Genomic DNA, 16,868 nt, shown 5'->3' on the forward strand with positions numbered 1-16,868 from the left:
GAGTTAAGAGGAGTCGGAGGGTGGGGGGCTGGCGCTGGCAGTGAAGGAGTTAAGAGGAGCCGGAGGGTGGGGGGGGGGGTGGCAGTGAAGGAGTTAAGTGGAGTCTGAGGGTGGGGGGCTGGCGCTGGCAGTGAAGGAGTTAAGAGGAGTCAGAGGGTGTGGGGGGGGGGGGGGGTGGGGGGGCTGGAGGTGACCCTGAAAAAACGTCCCGCAGCTCCCAAACAAAGAGACGAGATGAGGCCCCGCCCACCCCCCGCCAGCGGGCCATGAGAGGGCTAATGAGGAGGAAGTGACCTCACAGGGATCAGAGAGGACTCCTGCGAGGGGCCGGGACGCTGACGCGTCATGTACAACGCGCACATGACAGCACACACACACACACATGCAGAGGGAGGGAGAGGGCTCCGATAATTTAAACAAGTCAACTGTCCTAGGAATACACACCAAGAATTGTAATAGTCTAGCTAACGTAAGTCCTGTACAAACAAAAATATCTAGGCATATTAACGCTATACTAGTGTCTAGCTAAAATGAACAGATAATTTAGCTAGTGAGCAAACTAAATGTTGCTGGAACAGGGTGTGCTGCATGGTGAATTTGTGCAATTACTTTTGACTTGGGTAAAATGAACTGTTCTTGTTCTTCTCATGTTGGCATTATACCTGTTGGCCAACCAAGAGGGTCATTAGTAACATTAATTCTTCCAGGGTTGCTAGTTTACTATTCTGTCTTCTCCAGTTTTAAGTCCCATCTGTGTGGCTACAGCCAAGGGTTATTGTTGTTAGTATTACAATGAATTATTCTCTGATGACTGATTGAACCTACTTTCCTCCTAATTCAGCAGTCTAGATTAGCATCATGGTTGCCGGGATAAAAAGGGAGGCATAAAGTCTTATTTCTTGGTAAATGTGAGAAGCTATTTGGTTAAAGTCTGTGTGAGCTCATTGTTCAGATCTATTGCCAAATAACATTTGTCAGTAAGCACATGCTTGGTGAGTTAACTTTTATATTATTATATTATATAATGATATTACTTACTATATTCATTATTATTGGAGTTAAGAAGTTCTCCTTCATTTTCATAACTTGTATAGCAGAGTTCCGTTCAGAAGGAGAGGAAGACCAGGCCAAGCAGGGAAAGAAAAGAGGAGTAAACAGGTAAGAGCTTGCACTGTGAGCTGTGATGTTACCACATCCTTCTGATTGGATCGTTGTGTTAAACCATCTCCCATCAACCACTTCTCTCATCGCTCATTCTGAGTGCATGAAGATGTAGCATAAGTATCAGAGTGGGTGGTACGGAGTGACATCATAACCAGGAGTCAAAGACGAGCTTGTTCTCGTCCAGAGCTCTAAGAGATGAGCTTAAGAGAGGGAGGTGAGCCCATCATAAACAGACATGTATCTACCTGCACACATCAACTAGACTGTACATCAGAGGGTTACCGCTGCACTGGTTAACTTCTCTCTCCGATTTTTGCCATCACGTGGACGGGTGTCGATTAACATAGATATTCTGAGAGCCAAAAGAGGCCCCCCACTTCCGTTGCCTCAGACACGCACACACACACACACACACACACACACACACACACACACACACACACACACACACACACACACACACACACACACACACGCACACACACACACACACACACACACACACACACACACACACACACACACACACACGCACAAACACACACACAGTCTGTCCCTCAGTCTGTGTTTATGCTTGTTTTGAGTTTGAACAGATTGTCCTGACTGGATCAGTAACCCTAACGATGCCTTCACAAGCAGAGCACTAGGCAGCACAATGACAAGCAACTACACCATACGAGATGACAAGAGATTCACCACAGTAACAGAGTTCACAACTGCGACTACACCATACGAGATGAAAAGAGAGTCACATCAGTAACAGAGTTGACTACTGAATGCAGAGTACTGTGGTTGATGATCACAAAGACTGTTTACAGATATATAGTGTATATATATATATTTGGATACATAACTTTCTCTCTGTGATAAAAAAAACGTGTAGAAACATAGAAAAGTCTTTTTCGTGGGTCATATTAAACAAACATATGGGAGAGATTTTTGCTTATTTTCTGTTGGTGCACCTGAAAAAAACAATGATCATAAGATTGTCTGCATGAATCTGACTAATGCTTCATCCAGACAGCCTTGTCTCAAAACACTTGTGTCCCGGAGAAACCCAGTGCACCTCTATAAACCTTTCCTTATCTAAAGTGTTGTCTATGCACATAAACATGTCTGTAGGTATAAGCAGTGGTTAAATTGGGCCGGGGCTGTCCGGGGCGGAGCCCCGGAACATAAGCTGCCGGGTCTGGAGTTCTGCAAAGCAGATCTGCTGCGCAGCAGCTCCAGCCGATTTTGGCAATCTGCCTAGTCCATTCACAAGCAATGTTGTCCTACTCATTTACAACTTTTCCATTGCAAATCTATGTTGTTTTAAAACAAAAATCTAAATAATGGTAGGGAAAGGCTGGCCTAGACATCTGGAGCAAGTTTGAGAAGTAGGCATATCGCGCACGAAACTTGCGCAGCAGCTCCTCCTCCGCGATCAGACAACACAACGTCAATCGGTCATCATCAGACATATCGTAGTAGACAGGTGAATGGCGAGGTAAGAGAAACAAAATTAAAGGTGCACGGTATTTTGAAAGAGGTCGATCATCACCAATAGGCTAATATCATTAGATATGGGCTTGCATTTTCATTAAGCAGGAAAAATTAACCTTAGACATGCAGGGAGAGCCTGCTACTGGTGTGTCAACTGGCAAGCGCTAGTTAAAAAGAACAATGCTGCTAATTCTAAATGATTTAGCAAGTAGTCTATGCGATCTCCGAATCACATTTCTCATTCCTAGCTGGATGAATTTCAAACTTATTTGTATCAATGAATCAGCTCTTAATGTGACCTCATCAAACACACTCAAAATCTACAGAGTAGCCTACATATTAAGCAACATATAAAAAATGCTGGAGTTGTTGGCTGCTTGCTTCACTGCTTGTGGATGGTTGCTCATCATCTGAATCTTCCTCCTGGCTATGCATTGGTCCTTGAACATACACTACTCACAAAAAGTTAGTGATATCTGGCTTTTGGGTGAGTAGTGTATTTTAGCATTGACCCTGTGAATATTTTTTTAGAAAAGTAACCTACTAACAAATACTAATAATTGTATTAGTATTGATTGATTCACATCCATATGAATGGATGACATGACAAACAAGTGGTGGAAAATGGAAAGTATTTGTAAGTAGGTTACTTTTCACAAAGTTAACTTTAACGGTGATGTGTTTTTTGTTTAATTTGGCAACTTATTTACTGCATAATCCTCGAAAGATTTGTGAAATTTGCCCCTCCGGATCAGAGCCCCCCTACATAGAAAATCCCAATTTAACCCCTGGGTATAAGCCTGCCTGTATCTGCACACCTGTCTATGCCGACAAACCTGTCATAATAGTGAAATGTGATAAACCTAGTTTAACGTTTTATACATTTTCAGCAGAACCAGAAAAATGCAGTAGGTGAATTGGCAGGCAGGATAATTGGCAGGCCACCAAGTACACGTGTTTGTGTAGTGAACATTTTTGTGCCAATATCTATATTTTCATTATTAACTTGAGTGTAATGCACCAGCTTCAACTGATATTTAATTAAACATTTAAAACCAGACTTAACTTTACAATTACTTTTAAAATTGTAGGAGCACAGAATCATTGCTGTAGACATTATTTAACATATACATCTATATACATCAGACGTATACATACATCTATACATCTGATCTGGGCAATTATAAAATGTAAGATTGCATGATGACAACACAATAAAAAAAACACCTTTTAGCACTGAGTACTACCTGGTGTTCCCGACTGACAAAATGGCGGTGTCGTTATGTGTGAAGTGATGAAGGTCGAAATCCTCAATAACCAGTTTCTGTCTGCGAGTCTGTCTACATCTGCAAATCTGCTGTCACACCTGTGGTATGTTGTCGTCCACACTCCCTGAGCCGGTGACAGCACCTGATCATGAGCAGGACCACGTCTGGGCCGGATTAGGCCTGGCACTGGCAGTCACTGTGCTGCCTGTCTTTGGGCTCTCAGACGAATCACCTTGCAGTAATGTCACAGCCAGGAGGCTTCAGACAGAGAGACGGATCGCTGCAGAGGGACCCGCAGGACACAGCACAGACATGACATCACCCCTTTATGACTCAGTTAACAAGGGCTGCAAGGACTTCTTGATGGTATCCTCCCACGTAAGTGTGTGTGTGTGTGTGTGTGTGTGTGTGTGTGTGTGTGTGTGTGTGTGTGTGTGTGTGTGTGTGTGTGTGTGTGTGTGTGTGCAAAGTAAGTTTGAGGGTTGAAAAAGCAACAAAGGATGTCCTGTGTTGCAACTACAGCATATTTTGTAATTATGGTTTATAATCAACTAAATAATTTCAGGATAAAATGAAGTAGATTGTGTCTTCCTCTCTGAAGCCTCTTCTACCTCCTGTCTTGTATTTCAGATTTTTTGTTTGGTTTGGTTTTTCAATCATCCCCTAATGCTTAACATTCCTGTAAATAAAGAATGTATTGGATGAGTACACAGTAATAACCATTGTTATAACTACTTATTGAGGAATAATTGTGGGCTTAAAATATGCATTCATTTCCTATAAGTATAACCACAACCTAGATTAAACCATGATTTTCTAATGCTTGGAGTTCACGTTTATTTTTATAGCAATTAGCTGCAATGTCTCATTATATTGGACATGCTACTTTTAAACTGTATCCTGAAATGAAATACAGTAAATATGTCAACTGCATGAAATAACTGTTTGTGTGTCTAATCTCTCATTGTTTCAATTTAGACTGAAAACAAGCTGCCTGTTCCTCATTGGTTTTGAGAGCCTGTTTGAGCTTCAGCTAGCACAGTGCAAGTTTTTCTCCCATCGCGTACAGATGTCCATCCAGACGACGCTGTCACACACACACACACACACACACACAAACACACACACACACACACACACACACACACACACACACACACACACACACACACACACCAGACGACCCTGTCATACACACACACACCAGACGACCCTGTTTGCTTCAAACAGACGGACGAGTGGAGGAGAGTCGAGGGGCTTTGGGGGGAAATGTGACACCAGGAGACACGGCTTGGGGTTCTGACTGAGTGTATGTGTGTGTGCGTGTGTGAGTGTCCGTGTGTGTGTGAGTGTATGTGTGTATGTGTGCTCTGGCCACGACTGAAGAAGAGTTCCTGTCTAGCACAGCACACCTGGGCACAGGCAGGTCATAAGACAAAGCAGCTGGTTGTTCTGTGTCTGCTCTTCACTGGAAACTTTTTAAACTTTTGTAGTCTTAACATTCCGTACCCTCCCCCTGTTCTAGTGGTCGAAAATAACCCGTCTTCAATACACCCCTAAAATGAAGCAGCTTACTTGAATTGTAAACCCCAAATATATTTTGAATGAAGAAACAAACTTGTGAGTACCTGGGTTTTCTCTCTTCATGGAACAGAAGGACTGCATTTAATCGGTGGACACCACTTGTTTTCTCTGCTGTTAAACATAATGCCGGGTCATTTTTTACCCTTCAGACAACACAAGCTGAACTAGGAGTGGAGATGAGGCCTGATGATGGGGGACTAGGCTGCAAAGGAGTCCGATTGGCTCCTAAAGCAGAAGCTAAAGGCCATCAGCCAATCATCTAGGCCGACAGCGTTAGCTACATATGCAAATAACTGGTCCATTTGACTACCTTTACCCACTTTCATAAAACACATTATACGCACACATACATACACCCACACACACCCACAGTATGGGCTTAATTGCACACACACACACACACACACACACACACACACACACACACACCCTGAGCTGGTTTGACACGAAAATGCCAGAAACACAAACTTTGTCACCATGTCTCCCCTAGCCCTCGTTCAGAAGGTGTACAATTCTGCTTCTTCAGTAGGTAGTGACCTACATACCTAAAATAGAGAACTAGATTCGGAGGACAGCCTCCGAGTGTATTTATAAAGGTCCGATTAAGACAGTCAGGCAGCAACATCCCGTTTGGTGAGTTATACGCTCGCGTTGTTGTGGCCTTAGAAGCAGAACCAGCTCTCGATCCTCGGGTCACTCTGAGGCAGCGCCTCCCATTTATCTCCTTAGTTTTCCATGCCCCCGGCCATCTACTCAAATACCCCTCTCAAAAAGAAAATCAGCCCAGTAATGCCTGTCCAAACACTTCATGCCTGCACCACAAGGGTGACGGAGGGGCTGAGAGAGAGAGAGACAGAGACAGAGAGAGACAGGAAAAGAAAGAGAGAGAGAGAGAGAGAGAGAGAGGATGAAATTCAAGGTGCCAAACCTGTGCTATCACCTCAACAGATCACAGGAAATTAATATATTTATGTACGATCTCTCCTTCTGACATCCAGCTTAGACTGGACCGCAAGACACATGATGGCACAAACAAAGACTTCGCTCTGAGTAACGAGGGACGGCATTACGGAGCAGTGAATCAGATATCTTCTGATCTTCTGATTCAAAATCCAAATTAGGATCCACTTCATCATAATGACAGACAGTGGTGTCCATTAGAACATGCATTAGTCATTATTGTGTACACTACATTATGGCGAAGAGGTTCCTAGGGATTCAGATGCGGCCGCCCTGAGTCTGGGGGACTGATACAGGAGCGGTACAGCACTGAAGTGGACCTGGTACTTGACCCAGAACCATGTCACGTATTAAAATGAGTTCATAGTGGCCGTGCGAGACCGAGAGTGCTTTCTTAATAGCGGACGAGAGGATGGGTTGAGCACACTGATTTCACGTGGGTGATGCAACGCAAAGCAACTTTGAGGACTCTTGTAATTATGTCATAACAGCACATCGGCCAGGAAGAACATACATGATGCCCACACACACACGCATTTCCCCCCTACAGCAGACATATTGTCCACACAGCACCGGAGGTGCGGGAGAAGCCATAGGTTTATGTCTCTCAGGAATGGAGTATACACTTGACCAGCGAGTTGAAGCGAAGCACTGCACTGCTTCATCAGAGGCCCTGAACTTCCCCACAAGCCCAGCGCCACTGCCAAGTTTAGAGCACGTGTTTTTGCCTTCAGTGTTCCCCTCCTGAACGCCGCAAAGGTGATGCAAAGCCATCATGGCAGGATACACGCTGGGAGAGGAACCGCAAGAACCCTTTTCAGATTTCAGATTTGTGTTCCTTTGTCTGAACTGTGTGTTTGATATGCACACATGCATGCTCACACACACGCACACACACACACACACACACACACACACACACACACACACACACACACACACACACACACACACACTCACACACACACACACACACACACACACACACACACACACACACTCACACACACACACACACACACACACACACACACACACACACACACACACACACACCACCATCCCCTTGGGCCACAGCATCCAGTGTGGTTGGATTTCAAAATGCACAAAGCCCTCTTTTCATTGTAATCCCTACTCCAGCTAAATCAAAATGATACGGTACGCCAGGGAACATACGTACATCTGAAAACCACCATCAAAACTACCCACAAAAAAACTCTCTCTCTCTCTCAAACACACAACCACAGACGAGCAGCCACAGGATCCTGACTTGGGTGAACAAGTTCAAGAGTAACTGGGTCACGACTAAACATACAACTTGAGAAAGAAAGAAAGAAAGAGGCAGAGAGAGAGAGAGAAAGTGAATAGGGTGCACTCACAGTAGGTACTGGGGGCTTTCTGCGCCAGAGGAAGAGTCCTTTCCTTGCCCTTGGTCTGTTGGTTCCATATACGCGAGTTTCTCATAAAGCTCGACTCCTTCGGGTAGGGTATGAGCATGGCTCTGCTGGAGGGAGTGAAGGAGAGAGAGAGAGAGGGAGCGAGAGAGGGAGGGGGCGAATGAGTGAGCGAGGCCCCCTTGGAGAACAGAGGAGTGCTGGCCGGCTGGCTCTCCGTCCGTCCGTCCGTCAGGCAGGCAGGCAGGCAGGCAGGCAGGGGAACCGGCTTCTGTGCCGTGCAGCTGTGCTCCTCAACCACCCTCCTCCTCCTCCTCCTCCTCCTCCTCCTTCTCCCACCGATTCAGTCCTCCCATCTGTGCCTCCATTCTATGGCGCACTCTCTCTCTCTCTCTCTCTCTCTCTCTCTCTCTCTCTGTCACACACACACTCAGACGCGCCGACACACACACAAAAGCCGCTGGTGTAAAGTTATCTCCTTGCAAAGTCCCTGTGAGCAGTGTGCGGTATGGTGTGGTGCGTTGCGGTGCCGTGCAGCACTGTTCCAAGAGAGAAGCGGCTCTGTCTGGCAGACGGGCTCTAAGGCTGCACTCTCAGCTCAGTTCTGAGTTTCTGTCCTTTCCTTTAACTTTGTGGACTCGTTGCCTTTTTAGGGGGTGTGTGTGTGTGTGTGTGTGTGTATGTGGGGGGGGCAGAGTAGGAGGGGCCAGTGCAGAGCTCCTGGGCAAGGAAACTGCGTCTAATCCCTCTCGGCAGACACGTCCCCCCCCCCCCCCCCCCCCCCCCTGATAAGCCCCTTCCCTTCTCATGGAGCAGGAATGCAAAGGCTGCACTTCAAGAGGCCCAGTTAGACAAGGCTCAAAGTCACTTCACTGTGACCCCCGGGTCACACGCACACACACACTGGCCGAGTGTGTGTGTGTGTGTGTGTGTGTGTGTGTGTGTGTGTGTGTGTGTGTGTGTGTGTGTGTGTGTGTGTGTGTGTGTGTGTGTGTGTGTGTGTGTGTGTGTGTGTGTGTGTTTGTGTGTAAGAGGAGGGATATCTTTAGCGAGCAGCCTCTCAACATGATGTCTGAAGTAAGTGAAACCTGAGCACTTCTATTAGCAGACAAGACAGAAATATTAGGGAGATGTTCTCAAGATTTCCACAAATAATCTTCTACTGAATGATCTCATTTTAATTAGGGTAAGTGTTAGCAGACAAGACAGAAATATAAGGGAGATGTTCAAACCCACCATGCAATTCATATTTCTTTAGATTATTGAATAGCTTGAATTGAAATTATTCCATAAGAAAAATAGGATGAATATCTTGAAAGATCTGCTGTTAAAATTATATGAATTATTTACGTTTTGGATGAAAACATTTTGCAGTATTTAATAACATTCTGTCATTAATAGCAAATCCTGTGTTGTAGAATCACTGCTATAAACAGATGTGAATGAAGACAGGGAAGTTGTCAAAATGTCAACTTAGTCAAAGTGTAAATATGCCTAACTTAAAATGTACAAGTGTTTAATCTGTCGATACATTTGTAAACAAATATAGCTCCCAGAAAAAAAATCAAGTTGTTACATATCTAAAGAACAGATTAAAAAATATGATGATAATTGCATAATGGTGGTTTGGCAAAAACATGCTTGATAACTTCTAAAAAAGCAATCCCACCACTGTGTTGATGGAAAGCAAGGTTCCTTAAGGATAACATTCTAAACCCACAAATGCATGGTATTCACACGCTCTGCCAAGTAGCGCATGGGTCAAACACACAACTCCATATGCCAAGAGAGTTGGCACGGGCAGCAGTCGCTTAGTGATTACCACTATGATCTGGGAACAAAAAAAAACAAACAAGCGAAGGAGACAATGCCCTGTCTGTGATGTCTGTATGCCCATGAGTGTGTGGTGGTGGAGGATGGTTTAATCTGTCTTTTTTTCTGGACTGACTCCGACCCAAGACTTGTCATGCTGAAGAGCGCTCTGGCTTTGGCTTCATGGGCTAACAGCATGCCTGAGGTTTCAGCTGAGGCCCTGCCTCCACCCAGCTTCCAGCAGATCCTCCTCTGTGTGTGTGTGTGTGTGTCTGTCTGTCTGTCTTTTTTCTCTCAAACTGTCTTTCTATTCTCCTCTCTTTCTTTCTCTTTATTTTGTAGATTTTCTCTTCTGTCTCACCTTGCTCTCTTTCTCTCACTATCTTTCTCTGGTCTCTATCCCTCTCTCTCTCTGTCTTACTGGAGGCCAGGGTTCTGTCCTCTTTAAATCGTCCCAACGCACACTCTCTCTCTTTCTCTCTCTCTCTCTCTCTCTCTCTCTCTCTCTCTCTTTCTGACTCTAGAGGCCAGGGTTCTGACGGTCTGTCCTGTGTAAGTCGGCCCCTCTGCTCTGGGACAGCTCTTCACAATGGAAAACATTCATCACCGCACTACTTCTATGCACATCTTTGTTCGCATCGGATGACAGCTCGGGGACACAACCCCTGAAACATGTAGCGTTGCATAATAAATCAAATGAAATTGAGAATCTGCTCAGTGAGTGGCTATGCATAACATTGTGAGAGGACATTTCAGATTTACATTTTCATACTAATCTCTCACTTTATCTTGTCTGAAATAAAGGTTAGAAGTGTATCCAAAATTAACGATGCAAAATACTTGTGCTTAATGGAAGCAGGTTCTGAGAGATCTTAATATAGTTGTTTACACTGGAGGCCCAGTGCGTCTGACCACGCAGATGAGGTTTCAGAAATACCGCTTCACCCAGATTCCAGTGTAAATCCTTCCCATGATGCTGCTTGCAGGGACTCCTCCCTAGCTAAGGTCATGGCGCTTTTCAACCAATTGAGACAAGAAAATCTGCAGTTCTCAATCCAGGCAACACGTTATAAATATAACACTGAGAAGAGGGAATGATAAAGATAAAGAGAGTGGTGTTGTCCCATAATTATTATTTTTTTAATTATTATTTTATTATTTTTCTTTGTATGCTCTGGTAGAGCAAAACAATCATTTATAGTTCCTCAATATAGTTTTACAATACTGCCAACAGGGTGGACATTATATATTGGGATTGGGTTTTCACTCATCTATTCAACTCTTAATGTTTATAAAAGGAATGGAAGGAATGATGTTGAGTGAGGGGAAGGAGATGCCAAGCTGATTGTAATTAACTGACTGAAGTGCAACTAAGTCAAGCCGGTTTAAAAAATAAAGTGCACCTTATGCACTAGAACGATACGAGCATATTCGACTCAAGAATTAGATATGGTCAGTCTACATACATTTATTATATATTATTATTATATTGACCACTAAAATGTGGTTAATTTGAAAAAAACAAATGTAATATATTCAATATGAAATGTATAAAAGCCTGGTTGATGTGTAGAGGAAGATATTAGAGTTTTGTTCACAGATGAACCTCCTTTATTGATAATAAAACTCATAACTATGTTTTAATCTAGGTGAGAAAAGCAATCTGTTGAAACCTCCTTATTTGCCACGGGATACGCGTGTCTAGATGTGCCAGTAGGGCCTAGATAGCTTCTGCCTCTAGGCCAGATCAGGGCCAGAACGATTCCAGAACGAGGTGCTGATTGGTTGAGGAATGAGGAACGGCGCGTGTGGATTGGCTGCTGGGATCCCGGTTACCGTGCCGACTGGGAGGCAGTGTCGGAGACAGACACCAGCTTGAGGACTGATGGGAATCTTGTTCAGGCCAGCTGCGTCTCCATGGAAGTGGCACCTTGAGGGGGCACTCCATCCCCACCACCCCACCCGACTCAACCACCCACCCAACCCTCCCCGCCTCGGCTTCCCAGCACACCCTGGTGCGCCACCGCGGCTGGCTGCCGTTAAACACCATGCGCTGGCAGCGAGCCCAGAGCACATTTTTCTCCCTGCACTCCCCAACTTTTATCCGACCATAAAGCGCAGCCCGACCAGATCGAGCCGCTCTCAGAAAACATCATTAGGCACTAAGTGAACTGACAGCAATTTGAACAGATTTTTTTTCTTCACTCTTTTTTTGGGGGGAAAGGGGGGTGTTCTTTTCTCAAGCTTTAGCAGACTAAAGAGACGTCTGTTTGATATTCAGTTCAGGAAAAAGGACATTGTTGAACGAAAAATATCTTCATTGAATGGCTGTGAATAGTCCCCTTACAAGACTCCCGCTTCTCTGAGTTCTCAGAGCATCGCCTTGGCCCTTGGGCATACCCCTGAAACTGCGGATATTAAACGGCTTTTTCTTTTTAACTCTCCACAATCGGCTTAGCCTGTCTATCCACGGGTTTAATGAAAAGAAAAAATCTCGACCATTTACTGTGGTATGGGTGTCTGGACAATTTGAGCCAACTAAGAGCTACTTTCCATTTCCTCGGGAAAGAGAACACCATCCAATGAACACGTCTGTGCAGCACAGCACCATGGCTTTCACTACAGCCTCCTATAAAAATGTCAGCTAATATTGCTTCCATCTCACTAATTGTGAGTGCAGCGCAGGCAGAATAGGTGCAGCAGCCGGCACTTTCACTTTGAAGTGCATCTTTGCTGCACTTCACCAGACCAAATCAAGGCCGCGTCTGTGCCTGGGCCGGTTGCTACTGCGAAGAGTGAAAAACGAATTTATTGTCAGGTGCAAAAAAAAAAAAGCCAACTTACCCCTTGCAAGTTTTCTTTCTTACACAAGAGACTGCACAAATACCATATATTTGTACACGGGTGTGAGGAAATGAAGCATCAGCAGCACAAGCTTTTCCATGAAAAATCTTTTTTACAATAACAAAACTGAATTTAAACAAGTCGTAAAATGTTCTTTTATGGAGTACAAAAATCTTGGGAGTAAGCATATGGATCAGCAAAGCAAGAAGCCTATTATCTTAGGCAAATCCCCCACAAAAAGTGTTTATCTGTAGCCTACCACACAGTTCTGCATAGGCTAAATAAAAGGGCACTACGGAGGCAAAATGTCAATTAGCTAAAGGTGCACAAAAGGGGGAGAATGCCCAGTGGTGGTCCAAATATGCTCTGTATTAAAATATTCAAACTCGCGGTGTTAACAGTGCATGGAGCGGAAACACACAGAGCTCACCTCTCAGCTGGCAGCCCTGAGGGCAAACAAGGTCGTCTGCGTCCGCTTCTGACGCTGCGGCTGAAGCGCAATGATAACGGTCAACAAATGAAACGCTGCGAGTTCAGACATCGATTTTAGACAAAAGCAATCCACCTCAGCTTGGAGGGACGCGGTGTCGGGTGTCACGGGGCGTCTAGACAGTCAGACAATGAAATATTGCCATGGAAACGACTGGCTGTTATCGGCGAAGTGTGACAGTCAACAAAGGGAGGAAGTCATGTTTAACAGATATTCTGTCTGACCTTTTTGAAACGACTGCAATCACAGCACAGAGCCAAAGGCATTAAATTGAAGTGATAAATTAAAGTGGACCAGTCACAGACTAGCAGCGGGTGCGCGCTTTAGCGTCAGGTTCCATCTGAGGACTGATGACTTTCCTTGCCCAGATAAGAGAATGAGACGATTAGAAAACTACTCTTAATCCTAGTCAATAAGGACACATTTGAGTAAATACCTAGAACGGCTATTCTTGACGAAAGGCTAAAAGGCAAGTTGATCCAGATGCCAGGGCAAGTTCAGCCATCTTAGAAACAGTTACAGCAAAATGCCACATTTAATGAACCCTAGGCAGAATATTTTAAATACATTTGTTTCTTACTAGTCAACATGGTTTTTGATACAACAGCGTTGGGATCTGATGTTTAAAACACACAGGCTTCTCAGTATTCGAAGCAGTTTATATCTAGGCTAGGTGTGAACTGTCATTTAAATGTAATGTCTCTTGTGATTAACATTAAAAAACACATCTTTAGCATAAATCTCGAATATTCGTTCACTCCCTATGGCGTGTTCCTGTTGGAATGTGGTCCATGCATTTAAGTAGCCTATGATGATCTATTAAACTTAAGCAGACAAATGACGTGAACTCCACTTTGATGCAGTGAGGAAGACAGGCGGCAGCTGAAATTGGAGTCACAACGCAGGTCCATGTTGCTGCAATGAATATTTATTTAATCAAAATAGACATGTGGTACAGTACACATGTGTTTGGCCTAAAAGGACCATAAATAAATCTTCATTCTCTCAGTTTATTAACAAGCCACAGAGTGTCTAAAAAAATCTCTTTTTTGTTTTTCAGTCGCAGTCCTCAAGTTCAAAGACCCACTCAACATAATTAAAGCCATTGAGCAATATCAATGTTTCCTCTGTTTATCAACACGTCCTTTAGAAAACAAAACACAAAAAAGTTGTAATACTGTAAGAAAGAGGTGGCGGAGCAGCAGGTTATTCTTTTCCTTTTTATCAAGGAACGGGGCGACTGAGAAAAGGGCAGATGATGAAGAGGGTTAACCACAACACACACACACACACTCAATGGGGTTGTACCCTCTCTCTTCCTCGCTCTGTCTCTCTCTCTCTCTCACACTCACTCACACACACACACACACACACACTTTCTCGCGCATCTCCTCTGTCAGAAAAACATGCACGCCACAAGCATGTACTTTCTATCCCACACACCTTCACACACAAGTTGCGTGTGAAAGTGTTGGCACCACCTGTGGAAATGCTATGTTTTGCTTATTTTTTAAAGTGAAGTAAATAGAACACCATGCAGCAAATAAACATTAAACTATTTCCTCTTGTACTCAAACTGCAATGCTGTGTTACTTCTGAAGTTACGAACATAAAAAAGATAAACAATCTAACAGTAATTGTGGCCAATGCTAAAGTTTGGGCACCCTTCTAAGTCAGTGGGTACTAGCATCCCTTTGGCAAATATCACAGCTAGCAACTGCTTTTTGTGAAGTCTCTAATCTTGATTCATGATTTTCCCCCCTTCCTTGCAGATCACTTCAAGTTGAGAGACATGTAGAGTGTCTTGCATGCACATGATATTAGACAGCGGTCTGAATTTGCTGATAACTACAGGAATCAATTCTTTCCTTCCGTTGAATGTTTCCTGTGCCACTGGCTGATAGAATATCCCTAAAAAGAATAGGCCTACCAAAATGCTTAACATCTGTCAAGGGGTTCTTTTCATCAAATGCTGCTCCTTCTTTATCCAAAACACCTGTGGAGATTGTGGCCAAATAACACCAGTTTAACTTCTGAAACATCTGATCACGGCACGTATTTCCAAAAGGACCCTGGTGTATTTATTTCACTATGCCTAACATATATTGCCTACTGCATAGAAACATTTATGATTGGGTCATTGTTAAAGTTTCACTCTGATGGCCCTTCCAGGAAGACAATGTCTGTGCAAGCAGCACTGCACAGTGGAATGGTGGACCGACCGACCTGCATCAGATAAATCTTCCTGCAGGTCTTAAGTCATATGTGGGTTTGGCTGGCTTTGGTCGGGCAGCGGACACGCAGTTGTATTTGAAAGCGTTCTTTTTTTTTCCAAGATCTCATCTTGACTTCCACACCTACCCCTTAACAGCCATTTCTTAATAACATTTCAGTCACTGGAAATTTGATATCTTTTTTTTTTTAAAAACCATCTGCTACTTTTTGGGCATCAGATCTGTCTGTTGCCATGTTTGTTGAGTCCTGAAATGTTGTGGCAACAGTCAGAGAATTCATGAGCTTCTGAAACCGTCATGAGCTGACCATTTCGAACGAGAACTCCTGACCTGCTTTAGTCCTAATGAGTTAAATAACATTTACATTTAGCAGATTCTTTTATCCAAAGCGACATACAAAGGAGGCAAATAAGGCTTAACAAGTGAATGTTCTGCTAATATTTAAATAAGGTTAATGTAATGTTCTGAGACTTTAAAGTGGAAGGGTGGCAAACAGGTGCAGCATACCATAATTACTGTCAAACGTTTTTCTATTTTGAACATAATAAAATAAAAAGTAACAGTGCAGAAACATTTAAAGAAATTTTCAATTTGAAGTGTCCCTTTGCTGCAGGGCTTATATTTACTTCTTTTCACTTCAAAAATCAACAAAATACAGATTTAGCCCAGGGGCATTCATTCAAACATTTACATACAACTGTACATGTCCTTCATGCTTGTACCCCTCTCACACACAACTGCATTTGTGCCTCACACACACACACACACACACACACACACACACACACAGTCCTTGTCTAACATAGCTGGTGCAGCTATGCACCTCTCATTTTCTCTCAATATAATCACCACTCACTCTCTGTGGCATTGTTGTGGAACATAATCCCAATAATAATATTAATAATAATGCTGATGATGAATATGATTAAACCTATAGCAGCAAAATAAAAACAAACAAAAGGAGTAACAGCTAGACAAACCCCTGGTTTGAAGAAGGCCTGGGTTTGAGGGTGTGTGTGTGTGTGTTTGATTGTGAGTGTGAGTGTGAGTGTGAGTGTGAGTGTGAGTGTGAGTGTGTGAGTGTGAGAGTGTGAGTGTGAGTGTGAGTGTGTGAGTGTGAGTGTGTGAGTGTGAGTGTGAGTGTGAGTGTGAGTGTGTGAGTGTTGGGGGGCCAGGGTTGGGGTTTCATCTGCAGGGATGTGTCTCAGGGAGGCCATATGACGTGGCCGAAGCGAAGGCCCGAGTCTGAGTGTGCGTGTGTGTGCGTGTGTGTGCGTGTGTGTGCGCGTGTGTGTGCGTCTTTGTGTGCGTCTATGTGTGCGTGTGTGTGTGTGTGTGTGTGTGTGTGTGTGTGTGTGTGTGTGTGTGTGCGTGCTGGGCGAAGGGTTCATCTGCCGTCGGCAGGGATGCGACTTAGGGCGGCCATGACGCGGCCGAAGCGCTCGCACAGCTCCTGCGTGGAGTAGGCGCCCAGCTTGGGCGGGTCCAGGAAGCTCTTGATCTCCGTGGAACAGTCCAGGAGCTTGGGCAGGAAGTCTGTCAGTTTCTCCTGCAGATTCGCTGTGGGAGAGGAGAACAAAATTCAGTCAGCACGTGTGTGTGTGTGTGCGTGTGTGTGTGTGTATGAGAGAGG

General features: G+C 44.2%; 1 protein-coding gene across 6 annotated transcripts in view; it reads right to left on the bottom strand.

The window, feature by feature from the left end:
* Positions 1 to 13,907: 13,907 nt before the first annotated feature.
* The window catches only part of usp25 (ubiquitin specific peptidase 25), a 31,608-nt gene continuing 28,647 nt past the window's right edge, over positions 13,908 to 16,868 (bottom strand). For all 6 annotated transcript variants that reach the window (XM_080850236.1, XM_080850232.1, XM_080850235.1 and 3 more), the window contains one exon: positions 13,908 to 16,795. In XM_080850236.1, coding sequence (XP_080706362.1) covers positions 16,623 to 16,795 — 173 coding nt within the window. In that variant the 3' untranslated portion in view covers positions 13,908 to 16,622. The remainder of the gene's footprint in view (positions 16,796 to 16,868) is intronic.

This window comes from Sprattus sprattus, assembly GCF_963457725.1.
Source record: "Sprattus sprattus genome assembly, chromosome: 1".
NCBI lineage: Eukaryota > Metazoa > Chordata > Actinopteri > Clupeiformes > Clupeidae > Sprattus > Sprattus sprattus.